Raw genomic sequence first — 21,122 nt, 5'->3', positions numbered from 1 at the left:
CCTTTTCATCAAACAGAAGCTCAATTTTACAACATTCCTCCAAAGATGAAGCTGAACAATTGAAAACAAGAGTCTTTAAGTTCCCAATTGCACCACAAGTGAAGGAAGTGCACTTTAAACTTCTCAGTGGACGAGATCCTCCGGGAGGATGCTGAAGACATGGACCTGGTTTAGACCGGAACAACAGCTCACTTAGATCCTCCTGGAGGATGCTGAAGAAAGACATGGATCTGGTTTAGACCGGAACAACGGCTCACTTAGATCCTCCTGGAGGATGCTGAAGACAGGGATCTGGTTTAGACCGGAACAACGGCTCACTTAGATCCTCCTGGAGGATGCTGAAGACAGGGATCTGGTTTAGACCGGAACAACGGCTCACTTAGATCCTCCTGGAGGATGCTGAAGACGCGGATCTGGTTTAGACCGGAACAACGGCTCACTTAGATACTCCTGGAGGATGCTGAAGACGCGGATCTGGTTTAGACCGGAACAACGGCTCACTTAGATCCTCCTGGAGGATGCTGAAGACAGGGATCTGGTTTAGACCGGAACAACGGCTCACTTAGATCCTCCTGGAGGATGCTGAAGACGCGGATCTGGTTTAGACCGGAACAACGGCTCACTTAGATACTCCTGGAGGATGCTGAAGACAGGGATCTGGTTTAGACCGGAACAACGGCTCACTTAGATCCTCCTGGAGGATGCTGAAGACGCGGATCTGGTTTAGACCGGAACAACGGCTCACTTAGATCCTCCTGGAGGATGCTGAAGACGCGGATCTGGTTTAGACCGGAACAACGGCTCACTTAGATCCTCCTGGAGGATGCTGAAGACGCGGATCTGGTTTAGACCGGAACAACGGCTCACTTAGATCCTCCTGGAGGATGCTGAAGACAGGGATCTGGTTTAGACCGGAACAACTTTGCAGTGAACACACTGAGGCAACCCAACACGTGGTTCAGGGATGCCAGTTTGCCTTTTAGGAAGATCTGCATCACTGGCTGTTTCCTAAATGTGACAATTTCTCTGAGCTAAAAAAAGAGGATGTGGTTTTTGGTGTACTTGTGACCGTTGGAACACGTCATTTGGCAATTAGCACAATTATTATTCTCGGGTTCATTTTTACAGGAGAACAGATCCCTGAAAAGGCAGCCAGACGTGTGTGTATTTATTTGCATACTTGCTCGGATGGGTTAAACGCAGTGTAATTTCCCTGCGGGGGTCATTAAAGTATATCAAAATTAAAAAGAATCACAGGGAAGTGTGCCATTATGTCGCCTCGCCGGGGTTAATGGAGAAGAAGAACGCGGTGGAGCTCTCGGACTCGATAGAAGAACTCGAACTTGCGGAGAGCCCCGAGGACCCTCTCTTTTATGTATTTAATTTCCACCCGTCCATTATCCGACCCGCTCATCTTGCTCTCAGGGTGGCGGGGATGCTGCAGCCTATCCCAGCAGCCACCGGGCGGCAGGCGGGGAGACACCCTGGACAGGCCGCCACACAGGCCCCGCCCCCCCACACCCCCAAGGGGCAACTTAACACAGCCGAGTCACCTGACCTACATGTCAGAAAACCCACGCAGAGACGAGGAGAACATGCAAACTCCTCACGGAGGACGACCCGGGACGACCCCCAAGGTTGGCCTACCCCGGGGCTCGAACCCAGGACCTTCTTGCTGTGGGGCGACCGCGCTAACCACTGCGCCACCGTGCCGCCCCGGCCTGACCCAACTGGGGGAGGAACAAAAAAAAACAAACAAACCTGTGCAGCGTCAGTGAGGATGGTGTACAGACATTATGAGTAGCTACACCCACTGACCAGCGGCGCGTGGCGCCGTCGACTACGAGCAGGTCCGCGCACGTGGAAACGTCACTGGGTTTCCGGCTTATTAAAGGCTGATCCCGCCCGCGTGCAACGTAATATAGACCCAGACGGAGAGCGGAGGGAGCTCCGCGGCCTGGCCCAGCATCTGCATGCCCCCGCCGCTAACCCTGCACATGGCCGAGGCTGCCGAGCGTCAGGGCGATCTACCGCACGAGAACTCCCAAGACCCCGGATGTGTGTGACGCTAGGGGTCGCTAACTCGATCGCACACAGATGCACACAAACAGGCACACACAGCATCTTCTGGATTCGTCACTTCTTTGACCCAGATCAGTCACATACTACACGAGTAAGAGCGGCACGTCAGCAGGACACGCAGAGATAAACACACACACACACACACACACACACACACACACACACAGAGGAGGGGGGGGGATGAAAGCGGACCGGGTGCTCATCCCACTCTGCAGCATTTTGAGGGGGCGTTTGTTTCCCCGGCTTGGACGCCATTACTCCACCACGTCCCGCTCCGAGGCTGTAAGCGGAGCGCGTGAGCGGATGTCAAACCCGCCTCTCCTCCCGGCGCTGCCGGGCAGCCATGACACAGCCCGGGGGCAGGACAGAGGCAAACCTCGCCGGCCACAAAACTCAGCAAGACGCAATCACACACAGCCCCCTCGGCACTGTGGCAGCGGGGGTTGGGAGCCTGCCCTCTCCCGCAGGCCATGAATGGGGGGGGGGCTTTCTAATTTATGATATATATGCAGATTTCTTTTTTTGGGGGGGGGGGGCATTTTCTTTCTAATTGCACCTCACCAATTACCCCACTCTCCCGAGCCGTCCCGGTCGCTGCTCCGCCCCCTCTGCCGATCCGGGGAGGGCTGCAGACTACCACACGCCTCCTCCCATACATGTGGAGTCACCAGCCGCTTCTTTTCACCTGACAGTGAGGAGTTTCACCAGGGGGACGTAGCGGCGTGTGGGAGGATCACGATATTCCCCCCCAGTTGCCCCCGACCGACCAGAGGAGGCGCTAGTGCAGCGACCGGGACACACACACACACACACACACACACACACACACACACACACACACACACACCTGGGAGTGAAGAGATAGGCTCTGTAGGGTCAAATGTAGAAATAGTGTTTTGTAATACTGTACCACATTTGAGTTATACTTTTAGAAAACTCTCTTTTGCACCGTTCACTAACAAATAGGGAAATCTGCAGGTCACCTCCGGCTTGTTACCTCCGGCCTGGTCAGGTGAGAAGCCGGATGTGGGCGTGTGTGCATGTGCGTGTGCATGTGCATGCGGTTGTGTGTGTGTGCGTGCGTGTGTGGTGCTTGTTGACCAGGTAGAGAGGTGTTAAATGTGCATGCTACCGTGTCGGCATGCCTCTCTGCTGATCTGCAACCACACTATGCACACATGGCTGAAACACCGCCAGCAGGAAAAGCTACTGAAACATGACGCAATGTTTGTGTTGGGCACACAGTCAGTATTACAGTACAATGGTGATGTGAAATCCTTTGTTCAGGTTTTATTTACATCAGACTGCCTGTGTTGGTTTTGGTGTGAGGGGACCATTTTTTGAAGGGTGCGGACTATTTAGTGGTAAGCTGACGTGCACAGCAGCTACACCTTGTCTGTAGTCAGAGGAGACCGGTTGCATTAAGTCTTTCACGTTCTGCCCCCTACATCAAACTAATTCATCACAGGTCGGTGCTATACTGTATTATTAATGGGCAGCACGGTGGCCCAGCGGTTAGCGTTGTTGCCTCACAGCAAGAAGGTCCCGGGTTCGAACCCCAGGCCGTCCCAGGTCCTTTCTGTGTGGAGTTTGCATGTTGGGTGATCCGGTCCCCCCCCCCCCCACCATCAGAAAGACATGCATGTTAGGGTTAAAACTCCTGTCTGTACCCCTGAGCAAGGCAGTGGAAAGAAGAACTGCAGTTGGTCCCCGGGCACGGCACACGACGGCCACCGGTGTGTGTAAAGAGGATGGGTTAACTGCAGAGAATGACTTTCATTGTATGCATGTACAGGGGCAGTAAAAGTATCTTCTATCTTCTTCCATCTTGATTGTCTATACAACAGAATCACCACATCGTCACTATGTTATCAAAAGGAATTGAATCAAGTGCAACTGGACTTGGTTATATATCCATGAAGCGTAGTGGTCTATTTCATTGACTATCAACACGGGAATCGCCTGTTCAAATCCCCGTGTTACCTCTGGCTTGGTCGGGTGTCCCTCCAGAAACAATTGGCCGTGTCTGCGGGTGGGAAGCCGGATGTGGCTATGTGTTCTGGTCGCTGCACTAGCACCTCCTCTGGTCGGTCGGGGGTGCCTGTTAAGGGGGGGGGGAACTGGGGGGGGGTAGCGTGATCCTCCAACACGCTACGTGCCCCTGGCAAAACTCCTCACTGTCAGGTGAAAAGAAGCGGCTGGTGACTCCACATGTATGGGAGGAGGCATGTGGTAGTCTGCAGCCCTCCCCGGATCGGCAGAGGGGGTGGAGCAGCGACCGGGACGGCTCGGAAAATAGGGCAATTGGCCGGATACAATTAGGGAGAAAAAGAGGAGGGGGGGGGAGTGGCGAGTAAAATACTTTTATAGTGTCTGGAAAGAGTCATTCCAGACACTACCCGGTGAAACTGTCTGTAAATGTGTCGGTCTAATCGACGAGAAGGCGGAGAGGTGACCACATGGGACGTGTGTGAATTCTGGATATTTCGAGCACCGTCGTTCTTCTGACCACGTTTACTTTAAAAATCAATTAGTTTCTTGGAACGCTTCCTTGTTCTGACCAACATTGAAATCAAACCGAAGCGCTTAACTTGTGCCAAAATATCTCAACGCTCCCTCCGTCTCCGGCTCCACGGTCGACGTGTTTCTCCTCCTCGCCTCTGCTGGAAGCCCATACATGGAGACTTGGAGAGCTGATGTGTGTCAGAGTTTACAAATGCTTGTGTGTGTGTGTGTGTGTGTGTGTGTGTGTGTGTGTGTGTGTGTGTGTGTGTGTGTGTGTGTGCAGTGAGAAATCAGCCAGTGGAAAGCTGCTTAGACGGCAACGGCTGAGACAATGGCCCTGTATACCCTTTTGGCAGGATTACAATGAACCGTTTGGCTAATGGACACAAGGCCTCGCTCAGCACAGCTGTGAAGAGGTCACGCAGCCCGGTATCCCCCAGCGACCCCCGCTCTGGCGCTCCCCTCAACTCCATCTGTTATCATCCAAAGCCGGCTAACTAACTGTAGCCTACAGCCTCTATCCACCTACAAGTGGCTCGCGTGTTTCAAGCTAACTCTGGCCCAGAATCAGGTTGACCTCGCAGGTCTGATATTACGGTCATCCCTCACCACTGCTTCCACGCTTTACAGTTAATCCAGTACCACAACTTCTACGTTGGCGAAGTTCAAGCTGTTGAAATTCAGTGGCTTTGGGCTTTTCCAACTGTCACCAGTTGGCTGAGTCATGAACGCACGCCGGACCAAAACGGCTGTCAGTTGCTCGTTTCAGAATTGATTTCAAGATGTTGTTGCTAAATTTTAAGACTCTTTGTGGTTCAGCGGAAAACGACATTTCAGACTATTAAGCTTTACGGGCCAGAGTGCAGCCGGAGGTCCTCTGGTGGGGAAGCGCTAGCCGGTCCCAAGATTTGGCTCACAACCATAGGTGACTGGGACCACGCAGTCACTGTTACCATAGTTAATAGTGGCATTGACATAATTTATTTTTATTATTATTATTATTACTGAAGGCACCGTACACCCACCTCTCCTGGTGTCCCAGGTCCTGAAGCAACGTGTCGGCATACTTCTGCCTCTCGCTGGCCTCCACGTTGGCCAGCTTCTTCACCTCGCTGCGGACAAAGTACCACAGCTCTTTGACGCCGTTCTCCACCCTCCTCCGCAACTCCTCCTGAGTGGGCCCGGGACCTGCGGGTGTGGTGGGGGGGGCAGGGGTGGAGGACGAAGCAGAATTGAACACGGACGCTACGTCAGCCAGCAACCATAAGCCATGAAGGTAGTAAGGTGTCCTGAATGGACTGAATGGGGACTCTAACCTGAAAAACCTCCAAGTGACCATGAGCGTGGAACAAAGGGACGCGGGGCTCTAACCCTCGCTATCATTACGAGGTATCGGCTTACCGGGCCCTTCGGCGTGCGGTGTGGCTTCCGGACGTGACCCACCGACACATCCTCTATTCTACCCCCGCTTCCCTGGGTGTTGCTTTGACCCCATTAAGGAGCATTCGATCACTGTTTGGTCACCCTTCCCACTCTCTCTCTCGCTCTCTCTTTACTGATGACAAGAAAGAACGCTAATCCCGGCCCCAGCCAAACAATAAGGAGTGACCCACATGGATAACACAGCCACTAGCTCTGGTTTCTGCAAAGAAAATAAAACTGGGGAGGAAGGGAAGGCCTGAAAGAGGGGGAGCGGAGGGGGGGGAGGAGCACTTTGTTCTTACTACCGTCCCATCTTGCTCTTTCTCTCTCTTCTCCACGCTCAGCGGAAAGGAAAGAGAGAGAGAGAGAAAAAAGCAAAACTCGAGGGTATTTTTGGCTTTTTCTTCTGCTGCTGCATGCTGGAGAGACTGACCCCGCGCTGCCCTCCCAGCTCACACATTCGCTATTTCTCCTCCCTCTCTGTCGCTTCCCTTTATCTCCCTCGCTCTCGTTCCGCCACTGGGGCACAGACGCCGCCTCTCCTCCATTCACATGTTCCCATGTTTACCTGACAGCTTTCCTGCCCTTCTTCCTGCTGCTTGGAATGGCATGTGTGCACTCACACACACACAGACACACACAGACACACACACGCGTAGTCTCTGCTAGCTCTTTGGCATTGTCATCATCGCTGAGCTGCAGGGTTCGCATCAATTTCGACGGCATCTGACCGTAGGCAGAACGCCACAACCCCCCTCTGTGACTTTAAGACGTGCACATCCAAGCCCCCGCCCCTTCACCCCGCTCATCTCTCCACGCCCCGATTGGCCGAGCCTCTGGCTACATCCCCGTCGTCAAGGTGACCCCTGTCCCAAAGCTCACCATCTCCGGTGAGTCTCTGAAAGCTGTGGATCTTTTGCTTGGCTTTGGTGAGCTGGTCCTCCAGGGAGCGCAGCCTCCCTGCGGCCAGGGACCCCGCCTCCACCTGGCCCTCTGGTATCCTGGGGGGAAGCAAGGGGGAGAGAGAGAACCCGGTGAGCATGGGAACATGCGCTATACAGACGACGGCCAAATCAAATCAGCCGCCATCGTCATGCATGCTTCTTTTGTTTTTTTCTTAATGCCGCCCCGGCCATGGCAGCACATCTTCTTAGCAGAACAGCGACAATTTATTGTCGTTTCTTTCATGTTCTTGTGTACACAAAAGACACAAAATATCCGTTTCCCCCCCAGCCCACAGCAAGTGCGACACGAAAGACAAAAACACACATCCCAAATTTCCCAAAAAACGACACCGCTAAAAACACACAAAAACAGAGAGAACAAAGCAAAAACACACACACAAAAAAAACCCACACAAACAAAAACACAAAACAGTTAGCAACACAATCCACTCAGTGCAACACAGTCCCAAAAACATTCTGCTGTCCAGAGAGCGAACGCCAGACAGGATGACCGTCGGAACTGCCGGTCTGCAGGGGCTAGCAGTTAGCTTAGCCTGCCCCGCTTCCGCATCCTGTCAGACCGCCCTCGGTGTTTCCTCCTCGGGCGCAGCTCCAGGCAGGGCCGCGGTCCCTGGGCCCACAGGACACAGCAGACCAGCCCCCCCCCCCCCCCCCCAGCCGAGCTCTCCCAGCCAGACACCCTCGACACACCTCCCCGCGCCCCACACGACGACACTAAAACACAGGCGAGGCCGCCGCCAGACCGCCCCTCGGTGTTACCGGCACCGCCGGTGTGCAGGGGCTAGCAGTTAGCTTAGCCTGCCCCGCTTCTGCGTCCCGCCAGACCGCCCTGACAGTAGAATAGCAGAGTAGCGCTAAATAAGTGTGGTGTCGCAAACTGACTCAGTTGTTAAACCGAGTGTTCCCCGGATCGCCCCTCGTTTCTAGTCCGTCTCCGAGACGCGGCTCGTCTGCCACGTTTCTCCTGCTCTTCCGGGCGGTCTTGATGAAATGGGGACACGCGTGGCAGCGCCGCGTGCCTTAACGCGCGGCAGTCAACGACCTTAGCAAATTTACAGCTTAAAGTCTTGCAAAGCCTAATTGCTAATTATAGTTTAAGTGATATTTGGGCCGTGTCTCAGCCCATTTAATACACTCGCTCGTGGAGACAATTCGTCGCAATGTAATTCCCTATGCAACCCCGGGGAGCGAGCGCGACAACGCTACGGTGGCGCGGCACTTTGTCCAGTAAGACAATAAGGCCGCGCGGTTAATTCTGAGGATTTTAATCGGGGTTTTGCTCACGATCCCGTCTTGCTGACTTCTTCCCTGAATAACTGGTACGACGTGTGAAACACTTCAGACACACTCAGAACCCACACAGAAACACATCTCCTCGGCAGAGGGCAGACAGAGGGACTTGCGTCGATGCAGCGCCACCACACCTCCCCCACACGGACTGATTATAAGTGGAATACATGCAAATGCACCGGGGCATCGGTGAAGTGCAGCAAAAGGCCGAGTTAATGAGTCATAAAGGCATGCAAACTCAATTTGCTCCTTGACTGAGGAACGTCGGCCGCCGGCAGGCGCGACGGTGAGGCTTTCTGAAGTTACCGAGACGACTCTCTCCGTTTTTATAACCCCCCCCCCCCTTCGCCGCTCGGCCCAGCCAGAGGCCCTCACTTCGCTGCACACCCACCGAGGACTGTGCTTTAAAGCCACGCGAGTAAAAGCGGTGAGGAAGAGGAGGGCCTCTCCACTGCTGTGTTGCGCAACACCGCGCGATGGCCAAGAGCAAACCTTTTGACGCCTTGGTGGTTTTATGGACGGACAAACAACGCGTCTCCAGTTCTGGGTTAACTCTCCGCTTGGCGAAGCCCGTTTCAGCTATCACACGTGGACGTTTTAGGGAGTGAACCGGGAGCATTCCTCTTCTTGAGCATCAGCTCCGGCCGTCTCTTCTCACAGCTGAGCCTGCTCAAACAGCACCAGACAGGCTCCTCCCCCTTGCCCACAACCCGTCCTTCCATAGCCACCGCACCGAAGTAGGACCGTGTACCTGATGCCCTTACCTCCCCGTGGACTTCCCAGCACATCTGAGAAGGTACAACTTGGAGGAGAATAATCTCCTGGGCGAACACAAGAGAGAGAGACTCGACCATCACTGCATAATGCATCTGACAGAATATGCCTGGGTCTTAAACAGCTCCTCCACCCGTGCTAGACAGGCTAATAAAGAATGACGCGCTGCAGAGGCCTGTTCATGTCCTCCGCAGAGACAACAACTGCTGGGACCATGTGGACACATCTCACACACGAGCATCTCCAGACAAGAGGCGCACATAGTCAAATTGAACCCAAACACTCAACCATCACACACCAGCACATGCACATACATGCACACACGCACGGGCGCACACACACATATGCACGCACAAAAGCACACATGCACGCACACATGCGCGAGCACACAACCGTGTGCACACACAACCGCGCACGTGCACATACACACATGCGCACATGCATGCATGCATGCATGCGCGCACACACATAAATGCACGAAAGCGCACGCATGCACATGCGTGCGTGCATGCACACACCCACACGCACACACATATGCATGCATCCACACGCACATGCACCCACACACACGCACACACCCGCATGCATGCAAGTACGCGCACACACCACATGCATGCACACAAACACACATATACCTGCATGCATGCACACATGCAGACACGCAAACAGACATACACACGCATGTATACACACACACACACACACACACACACACACACACACACACACACACACAGGTGAGCGTGTCAGGTGATATACTCAGATGATTTCTCGTTGTGGTCTCCACAGGAGCTGGAGTGGAGACCAGACAAGGCGGCTGATTCCAACAGCTTGTTAATCAAACGAAACAGGAAAGGTATCAGGCGGGAAATAAAAAAATCATCAGATGCGGGGGGGGGGGGGAGTGGAAATTTCTGCCAGGTGAGAGACAGGCTGGGATTCGGGGAGCGGGGGGGGGGGGGGCTCCGGCACCAGGCGGCGAGGCAGAAATCAGGTAAGCTTCTACACGAGAGCCCTTCAGAAACTGCTGCCCCAGCCGTCACAGTTTAACCCCCACGGCGGCTAACCGTCGAGTCGGCGACGGGCTCTCCAGCGCCCGGTGGTGATGTGTACTTATCTCTATGGTAATGTTCCCATCCTTACACTTCGGTTGTTATACTTCAAAGGAGACCTATGAGCTCACCTGGGAAGAAATACTTGTGGATGGCAATTGTGAAGAGCTCTGGGATCTGCAGCTGAAAGTAGGCTACATAAATGATATCTGATCCCACAACAAGGAGGAACACTGATTAAATATGGCTGTGTGCGTGCGTGCGCGTGTGTGTGTGTGTGTGCGTCACTGCACTAAATGCGTGTGACAGAGTGTTAGCCCGATACGTTCCAGCGTTTCCCAGAACTGACTGTGTGATATCGGTGAGTCCAGCTGTTGGTTAAATACCCAACATGGATGAGACTGGCTGGCCTCAGCCACATGAATGGCAACAATTCCTTTCAGATATTAGTCTATTGTTTGCATGTGTGTATCAACTGGATGCCCCCCCCCCCTCGTTTTCTCCCCAATTGTATCCGGCCAATTACCCCACTCTTCCGAGCCGTCCCGGTCTCTGCTCCACCCCCTCTGCCGATCCGGGGAGGGCTGCAGACTACCACGTGTCTCCTCCGATACATCAGGAGTCGCCAGCCGCTTCTTTTCACCTGACAGTGAGGAGTTTCCCCGGGGGGACGTGGCGCATGGGAGTCCCCCCCCCCTCCGAACAAGCACCCTGACCTACCAGAGGAGGCGCTAGTGCAGCGACCAGGGCACGTACCCACATTCGGCTTGCCACCCGCAGACGTGACCAATTGTGTCAGCGGGGACGCCTGACCAAGCCGGAGGTAACACGGGCGGATTCGAACCGCCGATCCTCGTGCTGGCAGGCAACGGAATAGACCGCCACGCCACCCGGACGCCCCGTCAGTCGGATATGAATGTTTAAAATCCGGCTTACCCTGAACAACATATGTTTTAACGTCCTCCTTCCACGGCTGAATTCATATGACCGAGTCCGGTTCTCCTAATTGGGGGCAACCTGATCCGGATTCTAAACGGGGCCGTTCTTCTCGTTGCCTCCCTTAATGCCCGAGTCCGCCCGTGACCAGCCAGCTGGTTTCTGAGCTAACGTGACAGAGATGTCCTCCCTGCAGACAGCTCCCACAATGGGCCTTGTGTGTGGCAGTCCGCTTTCCTTCACTGGGCCTGAGAGGCGGCCGGGTCGATGGGCTTTCAGGTCTGGAAGCAGCGGCTGCGTATGCTCGGCACAGCCGTGCCGGGCTAGTAACATTATTGAACAAACGATCCCTGTCACCCTCGCCTCACAAAACGGGGTAGCGGCCTCGCCGGTCCGCTCTTCAGACTCTGGGATTTCTCGTGCATCGGCATGTTGACTTACCCGGAGGTCTACGCCGCATTTTAAACGTGGGGCATTTAGCCGGCTCTTAGGCGGCGGCGGCGGCGGCGGCAGCCCGAGTTTGTATAAACATCACGGCAATCCAAGAGCTCTTTATTAGAAGGCCACGACCGCACACAGCTATTTGTAAGGAGGTTGTGAGGAGGTCAAGGGTCAAAGTGATGGGACTAACACTTTTGTTTTTTGGATTATCCCCCCCCCCGCCCCTTTTTCTCCCCAGTTGCACCCGGCCAATTACCCCACTCTTCTGAGCCGTCCCAGTCGCTGCTCCACCGCCTCTGCCGATCCGGGGGGGGGGGGGGCTGCAGACTACCACACGCCTCCTCTGATACATGTGGAGTCGCCAGCCGCTTCTTTTCACCGGACAGTGAGGAGTTTCGCCGGGGGCACGTGGCACGTGGGAGGATCATGCTATTCCCCCCAGTCCCCCCCCCATACAGGCGCCCCAGTTGACCAGAGCAGGCGCTAGTGCAGCGACCAGGACACACACCCACCCGCAGACACAGCCAGTTGTGTCCGTATTAGGGATGCCCGACCAAGCCGGAGGCAACACGGGGATTCGAACCGGCGATCCCCGCGTTGGTAGGCAACGGAATAGACCGCTACGCCACCCGGACGCCGCAGGACTAACACACTTCCTAAGTGAGGATGATGAGGAAACGTGAGCTGGCGTAGCGTTCAGACACGGGGAGAACATGCCAACTCCACACGGGAAGGACCCGGGTCGGCCTGGGGTTCGAACCCAGGACCTTCTCGCTGTGAGGCAACAGCGCTAAGCAGGGCGCCGTGCCGCTCAAAGAGCTCGCTTTGACATCTACAACCGTCAAGTTTTCCACAAAGACACACAGAGACTGCAGGATGCAGAGGACGGTAGCTAATGGGGAGTGCTGTGGTCTTGTGCAACCGCATCACGCGAGCACGTTTACCAAACCCATATGAATGTGGCGCCACAAGCATGCAAACTTATAGTACAACCGCAACAAGTCTGCAAAACGCTCAGAAAACCTCGTCCGCCCGGTTTCCAAACGGAGCTGCGAGGCTTCCGACGGCGGCAGAGCCTTCGCTCCGCAAAACCCCGCGAGGAGGAGGAGGAGGAGGAGGAGGAGGAGGAGGAGGAGGATTTACCCCTGAAATATTCCAAACATTCCGTATCTCTGGGATATTCATGTGCGGTAGTGAAGCGTTCGGCAAAAAATACAAACAGAGCAGGCAGAAGGAGAGGGGAGCAGACCGCGGTGAAAACGAATGAGGAGGGTCGGGGTTTATATTCAGGGGTGGCTACGCCGACCAGCGAGCGGAGATAAGGTCAGGCATCACACGCACGCTGCATAACTTACTGACAAGGCATTAAAGTATGTAGATAAATGTGGCTGAATGTAAAACACTCGGGCTCAGACCCACGTTGCCAATACTAAGAGTTACACAGACCGGGCGACCGGGGAGCCTGGCGGTCTATGCCTTTGCCTACCAACACGGGGGATCGCAGGTTTGAATCCCCGTGTTACCTCCGGCTTGGTCGGGCCTCCCTACAGACACGTGGGTGGGAAGCCGGATGCGGGTTTGCGTCTTGGTCGCTGCACTAGCGCCTCCTCTGGTCGGTCGGGGGGCCTGCTTGCGGGGGAGGGGGAACTGGGGAGAATAGCGTGATCCTCCCACGTGCTACGCCCCCCCCGGTGAAACTCCTCACTGTCAGGTGAAAAGAAGCGGCTGGCGACTCCACATGTACCGGAGGAGGCATGTGGTAGCCTGCAGCCCTCCCCAGACCGGCAGAGGGGGGTGGGGCGGCGACCGGGGACGGCTCGGAAGAGTGGTGTGGGACAGATAAAGAGGGGGATATTCAAATACAGACAAGCATCGGCAGGAGATGAGCGAGACGTGATAGAGGGAACGGGGCGAGGGGGGGATACGGCGTCTTCACCTGGCCCAGAGGAATCCTCCTCTACTGCTATAGAGGACTTCTGACCGCCCCACTTCTGCCCGGGCCGGGCCTGCGCTGGGCTGTTACCGCGCTCCCCACCGCTCTTCTTTTCCTCCCCCCCGTCCCCGTCTTCCATCTCCCCCTTTCAACTCTCAGTGTGGTGTAATCCTCACCCCATCCATCATCCATCCCTCCTCTGCATCCCCTCACCCCTCTCTCCCTCTCCCTCAGTCTGTGTGCCTAGGGGATTGATCAGGGCCCTCATTGCTCAGCCCAGCTGTCACTCTCGCCCCCCTGTCAAACCATCAGGCTGCCGCGTGTCATCGTCCCCGCGGGGGCTGCGGCCTCCCGCCCGAGGTGACTGACAGCTGCAGAGAGGGCGGGGCCAGACAGTCGGCGACGCTCCACTCTGTGCTCACCTCTCATTAATGCCGCTGGGCGATCGGTGGCTTGGCACGCTGCCTGTCGCTCAAATTGGGCGGGAATGACCGGAATGTGTGGGACCGCTGCCTACCAACACGGGGATCGGCGGCTCGAATCCCCGTGTTGCCTCCGGCTCGGTCAGGCGTCCCTACAGACACAATTGGCCGTGTCTGCGGGTGGGAAGCCGGATGTGGGCATGTGTCCTGGTCGCTGCACTAGCGCCTCCTCTGGTCGGTCAGGGCGCCTGTTCGGGGGGGGGGGATAGCGTGATCCTCCCACGTGCTACGTCCTCCTGGGGAAACTCCTCACTATCAGGTGAAAAGAAGCGGCCGGCGACTCCACGTGCATCGGAGGAGGCACGTGGTAGAGCGTAGTTTGATTTCAGTCTTTGTAAAAGACGGGAGGAAGATGTCCGCCTGACTTGCGGCCCGACCCGGCCCCGAGGCCCGGCTGCAGCAGAGCATGGGACCGGTAATGACAGCACTATGGATCTTCCTCCCATCAGGGCCACCTCTGCTAAAAATGAATACAGGCACTGGAGAGCTACTTCCTTCTGACGAAAGCACCCCCCTAAATGAGTCAACGCGGCACAGAAAAGAACAGGTCCTCGGTTCCGCGCCGCCCTGAAGGAGCAGCCTTCTCCGTGCCGCCCTACAGAGGCGCTGGTGCCGGGGTAACCCGGGCCCGGCCCGCTGTGACGCGGCTGATCGGGGAGCTGCTGAGACGGTCGGGGCTGTTGTGCGGAGTCTGCTGCAGCTCCTCACCCCTGTCACTGGCTCGGAGTTGTGGAGTGAAGGGGGACGCTGGAGGGAGGTAATGAATGAGGGAAAAGGGGATAGGAAGGGAATGGAGAGGTGGGGAGGGAGGGAGGGAGGGAGGGAGGGGGAATGATGGACAGCTCGCTAACAGCCTCGCTGCGTCTATTAGTGCATATATACACTGATAAGAGACTGGAAGATGAGACGCTGGCGGGAGCTCTCCTGGGCCGGGTTTGTCTGACCACTACACACACACACACACACACACACACACACCACTACAGATACAGACAGACACACACACACACACACACACACAAACACACACACCACTACAGATACAGACACACACACACACACAAACACACACACCACTACAGATACAGACAGACACACACAAACACACACACACACATGCATGCAAACGCTACAACGCACACACACACCACTGCGCGCACGCATGCACCCACGCACACTACTACTACTACACACACTTGCATGCACACATGCACACACCACTACAAACACACACATGTACGCACGCACACACACACACGCATGCACGCACACACACATACACACAAACACACACCCCTACAGACACACACACACACACACCCCTACAGACACACACACACACACCACTACACGTGCGCACACACACACACACACACACACACACACACACACACACACACACACACACACATACACATCCCTCTGTGGGCGGGTGCCAGGCTTGGCTCACGGCGCGGGTGTTTCAGCTCGAGCTTGGTGGGACCTTCAGAAGCTGCTGCAGCCGCGGCGCCAGTAAACACCCGAGCAGGGCTCGGCCCCAGATCAGCCGCTGGACTCGGTGACCGGGCTTGGTCCCGGATCGGCCGCTGGACTCGGTGACCGGGCTTGGTCCCAGATCAGCCGCTGGACTCGGTGACCAGACTCGGTGACCGGGCTCGGTCCAAGATCAGCCGCTGGACTCGGTGACCGGGCTCGGTCCCGGATCGGCCGCTGGACTCGGTGACCGGGCTCGGTCCCAGATCAGCCGCTGGACTCGGTGACCGGGCTCGGTCCCAGATCGGCCGCTGGACTCGGTGACACGTAACAAGGGCGCATTGTGTCGGGGGCCCATCTGGAAAGCTGGCCGCTTCAAAGCTGCACTTGTTCCTGCGCATGAATCGCACCTTTGTGTCGCAGCCAATTACAAAGCGCGGGGTTTAACGGCGGACCGGCTGCCGGGCGCAGCGCAGGCGCGCACGTGTTTTTATGTCGACGTCCGTTGACGATGGCCGCGCGGCAAACCCAATTATCACGCCACGAAGGATCTGAAACTCGAACTCACGATGAATGTGGCTCACAGAGGCACACGCTCACTTGCCCTCTGCAGAGGCTCGCTACTAATGTGGACACTGAAGCACAAATCAAAACCGATGTTTTTATATAAAGAAGACCCCCCCACACCCCCACCCCTACCCCCACCCCCACCCTCACACTCTCTTTCTCTCACAGACATGCATACATACACCCCCCAACCCCGAACACACACACACCCAACCCCGAACACACACACACACACACACACACACACACACACACACCCAACCCCGAACACACACACACACACACACACCAACCCCGAACACACACACACACACACACACACACACACACACACAAACACACACACAGACACACACACACCAACCGCGAACACACACACACACACACACACACCAACCCCGAACACACACACACACACCCAACCCCGAACACACACACACACACACACAGACACACACACCCAACCCTGAACACGCACACACACACACACCCAACCCCGAACACACACACACACACCAACCCCGAACACACACACACACACACACACAAAAACACACACACACAGACACACACACACCAACCCCGAACACACACACACACACACACCAACCCCGAACACACACACACACACACACAGACACACACACCCAACCCTGAACACACACACACACTACAACACACACACACAACCCCGAACACGCACGCACGCACACACACACACACAACCCTGAACACACACACACACACTACAACACACACACATGCACGCACACACCCATCCCCGAACACACACACAACACACACACGCACGCACACACACCCAAACCCCGAACACACACACACAACACACACACACGCACGCACACACACCCAAACCCCGAACACACACACACACATATACACTACAACACACACACACAAACGCACGCACGCACAGACACACGGCCCACGTGCGCGCGCGCACCGCTTATGCGTGCACATGCACCCAAACCACCACGCGATCCGCGGGTACCTGAGAGACTCGGCCATGCGCCGCAGGTCTTCATTCTGCTGCTTGAGCCGCTCCAGCTTGGCCAGGATCTTGGAGAGCTCTCGGCTGGAGCGCTCCGGGTGCTCGCTGTCCCTCACCAAGTGGCCCCCGATGTAGAAGAGCAAGGTTCCCCAGGCCAGCAGCACCAGGGTAATCCAGCGCCATGAACCCGCCCAGGGCCGCATGGTTCAGCAAGCGCCCCACCCGAAAGCCTGTCAGTCCGCCCGCCCGGCCACCACAGCTGCCCCGCCGCCGCCGCCGCCGCCGCCGCCGCACGTGCACGCGCGCTCTCTGCTCCGTCACAACAGCTGCCACAGCGCCACCCTCGGCAAGGGCATTGTTTTGGTTTTGCTGGTCTGGTACACGAGTGAGCCGCAGGTGCAATGAGGCGGTGTGCAGGGTGGTGGTGGTGGTGGTGGTGGGCGTTTCTTTGGTTGTTCGATCAGTCCTCCGTCCTCGCCGTGCTAAAGCATGGCGAGCATGCCGGCCTGGGGCTGTGACGACCCGCGCACCTCTCGCCGCTCCGCCTCAGTCTACCCAAGGAGTTAGCTCCCGGCGCCGGAGGGCTCTGGGCTTTGTTCCCGGGACGCACGCTGGAAACCCCCCCCCCCCCGGGGCTGGTGTCTCGCCTGTCCGCTCGGCTCCCTGCACTCCACGCCGGTCCAGATCGCTGCCTCACCTCTTGTGATTCGTCCCGTGGGACTCCATCTATTGAGCTACGTCCTGCGGGGACAGACAGAAGAGGAGGTTAGTGACGCTTATCAACAGGGAACAAAAAGAAAAAGAGAAAACCCCTCAAATAATTCTCTCTGAAAGACACTCCAGGTTGCTGCCTAGCCAAAGGGACACAACCGGAAATTCTCAGACGGCTAGCCAGCAAGCTAACGCGACAGCCACCACAGCCCCGTCCCCCTGGAGCCCGGGAGGTGTCGGGGACGCCTCGGAGGGGCGGAGAGCCGGGAGATGAACAGCCGGCCTGACACACCAAACCCACACAGCCCGAGTGGTGCTGACTGGTCCCGACACAACCCGGTCTCAGCAGCCTTGCAGGATTGATTAGCATGACACTGCAATTTGCATTTACATATTGATGAGGACCCCCACTCCTCCTCCCCCCCGCCCCCGAGCAACGCTACCGCTGCTGCTGTCGAGGCAGCGCGGGGATGCTCCACTTTAGCTTTCGCTTGCTCGCACGTACGCGGATGTGTGGGCACACACTTACTTAACGTTCCCTCCCATGCACTTCCGGTATTCCTTTTTGGGAGTCCCGATCTCTCCAGAGCCATACACAAGGTCTCACCCTCGCCAGCACGGACCTCCGAAACCCCTCAGTCACCTTCCACCCGACCCCACCCACCTCTTCCCTTCTGCTCTTAGTGGGAGTGCTGCTAAAGCCCGGCGGCTAATGGCTTTCTGGGGTGACAGACGAGTCCGGCGCCGCTCCCTCAGAGTCTCCCCCGGGTGCCAGCCGTCGTCCCCGCGGCCTCCGTGACGTCGTGAGGGCGACACTGTCAAGGTTAAACGCTGAGCTCGACAGAGCAGGAGGGAGCGAAATCCCGGGATCACCACTTCCCCTCATCCTAAACCAGCGGGGGGGGGGCACGTGCTGGGTTTGTAGGGGCAACCTTCTCTGTCGACTCCCAACAAAGCCCTTCCCCCGCACCTTTTCTTTTTGCCCCTCCCCCCTTCTCCCCAATTGTACTCGACCAATTACCCTCTTTTTCAGAGCCGTCCCGGTCGCTGCTCCACCCCCCTCTTCCGATCCGGGCAGGGCTGCACACTGCCACGTGTCTCCTCCGATACACGTGGAGTCGCCAGTCGCTTCTTTTCACCTGACAGTGAGGAGTTTCGCCAGGGGGACGTAGCGCGTGGGAGGATCACGCTGTTCCCCCCAGTTCCCGCTCCCCCTCCGAACAGGCGCCCCGACCGACCAGAGGAGGCGCTAGCGCGGCGACCAGGACACACACCCACATCCGGCTTCCCACCCGCAGACGCGGCCAATTGTGTCTGTAGGGACGCCCGACCGAGCCGGAGGCAACACGGGGATTCGAACCGGCGATCCCCGTTTTGGTAGGCAACGGAATAGACCGCTACGCTACCCGGACGCTCCCGAAGCACTTTTCACCGATCGAGCATGGCAGGGGTGTGCGTGTGTGTGCACGTGCGAGTGCACAAACAAAGCTAGTGTCTGTGTGTGTGTGTGTCCGTCTGTATGTTGTCATTACTTTGTGTGTGACACGGTGTGCTGGCGTGATCCCACAGCGACTTCCAACACTGTGTGAGAGGCGAGGCGGGGCGGGGCGGGGCAGCAATGATGGACAGGTCCTACCATGCAGCGCGTGTGAGGCGTTCCTCCGGAAGTCGGCTCTGGTGGTGGTGCGGAAGCAGGTTAACGGCAGCTCACCGCGTAGGCCGCAAACGGTGCCAGTCTGGAAGAGCCCGCGTTACGCACACAACGCTGAGGCTGGGGGGGGGGGAGAGACAAGGAGGCGCCAGCTCTTCTTCTGCGCTGCCACTGAACAGCACGGGGACACCGAATACCGCAGAGGTATTCAAAGCGGCCCCCGCTTGCCTTGCCTGCGCCGCTGCTGTGACAAACCCGAGCTGACGTACGGACGGCTCCTCCTTATGCATGCAGGACATGGATATGCTGAGCTGGGTTTTATTATGGAAACGCGCGGCTGGGAGCTCCCTAAAAGGCGGGCTACGAAGCCCTCGTCGCCGTGTTTGCGGAGCCGCCGTGGCCGTAATGAGGTTTGTGCTCAGCAGACTAAAACTGATAAATACGACGCTGCCGGGGAGCGGTAGGGTGGGCACCTGCCGCCGTTTATGGAAACGGGGAGGCGAGTGACAAGGGAAATTAGCTAGTCAGCTACTCTAGTCCCGCACGTTGGGCCATACCAAGGGAACGGGGGGAGGGAGGGGGGGGGCTCGGAGGACTTGAGGTGTACGCGCCTAATAACTGACGGGCCAAGTAAACAGGACAACTTCCCAACAGTGCCAGTCATGACACGAGTGGGGGGAAGTACACAAGCCGCGACAGCGACGCTGTCTGCCTGCTAGTCCGAACCTCCAGCACCTTGCTCCAAATGTGCTTGCAATGCGACCTCACCCAATCCCTTTTTTTACCCCCCCACCCCCTTTGCTTCCTGTTGTACTTTAGCCAACTACCCCGCTCTTCCGAGCCGTCCCGATCGCTGCTGCACCCCCCTTCTGCCGATCCGGGGAGGGCTGCAGACTACCACACCACATGCCTCCTCCGATACACGTGGAGTCGCCAGCCGCTTCTTTTCACCTGACAGTGAGGAGTTTCGCCAGGGGGGACGTGGCGCGCGGGAGGATCACGCTATTCCCCCCCCCCAGTCGTCACCCCCCAACAGGCATCCCGGCCGACCAGAGGAGGCGCTAGTGCAGCGACCAGGACACATACCCCCATCCAGCTTCTCACCCACAGACACGGCCAGTTGTGTCCGTAGGGACGCCCGACCAAGCCGGAGGTAACACGGGGATTCGAACTGGCCATCCCCGTGTTGCTAGGCAACGGACGCCCGCTAGCTTGCCCAATCCTGAAGAAACAAAGAGCTCGGGGAACAGGAGAACTTGCGGGGGACTCGATTAAGTATTTACTCGTGCAGGACCCCACGGGTCGCTAATAGAAGGGTGCGTCCCAGTGGATGCACAATGCAAGGTTGCCCCCCCTGGAGGCGACTAAAGGAAGCGAGAATAGCAATCAACGTCGATGATCAAACTCAATCAACCGCTTCGGAAAACGAGTAAAGTGGACTTAAACCCTGCCTTTCAACAAGCCCACGAGCTCGCGCTTGGCTGTGACGGAGCGGGGGGAATGGAGAGGAGCGGGAAAACTCACGCTCACACTCTGGATAGGATTTCAATAGCTGTTCTTCTATGACAACTAAGATCACGTGGGAGAGGAAATGGCAGCAGGCTGCAGCGCACGTGGCTGACGGAAGAGCTGACGGCATCACGTCTCTCCAGCTACACAGTGTGAGAGGGGGGAACTGATACGACTTTAAAAGGGTTACACGTTTTTATTTATAGTAATGTGAGTATGTTAATTAATTATAAATAACTTGGACATATTCACTGACATTGAAACTTGAGACTAACCGACCGTGCGGAGCTCTCCCCCTCCCCCCCCCCGTCTCTGTT

The 21,122-nt window shown here is 56.7% G+C and overlaps 1 protein-coding gene across 2 annotated transcripts in view; it reads right to left on the bottom strand.

Moving 5' to 3' along the window:
• The window catches only part of fut8b (fucosyltransferase 8b (alpha (1,6) fucosyltransferase)), a 117,965-nt gene that overhangs the window by 38,363 nt on the left and 58,480 nt on the right, over positions 1-21,122 (bottom strand). Inside the window, exons 2-4 of one of the 2 annotated variants that reach the window (XM_056294844.1) lie at positions 16,935-17,675; positions 6,892-7,010; positions 5,613-5,775 (exon numbers count right to left, since the gene is read on the bottom strand). In XM_056294844.1, coding sequence (XP_056150819.1) covers positions 5,613-5,775; positions 6,892-7,010; positions 16,935-17,137 — 485 coding nt within the window. In that variant the 5' untranslated portion in view covers positions 17,138-17,675. The remainder of the gene's footprint in view (positions 1-5,612; positions 5,776-6,891; positions 7,011-16,934; positions 17,676-21,122) is intronic. The other variant, XM_056294845.1, reaches the window with a different exon arrangement.

The sequence above is a fragment of the Lampris incognitus genome, chromosome 15 (assembly GCF_029633865.1).
Source record: "Lampris incognitus isolate fLamInc1 chromosome 15, fLamInc1.hap2, whole genome shotgun sequence".
NCBI classification, from domain to species: domain Eukaryota; kingdom Metazoa; phylum Chordata; class Actinopteri; order Lampriformes; family Lampridae; genus Lampris; species Lampris incognitus.
Note: the sequence above shows the minus strand (reverse complement) of the source record. Positions and strands in the feature narration are given on the sequence as shown.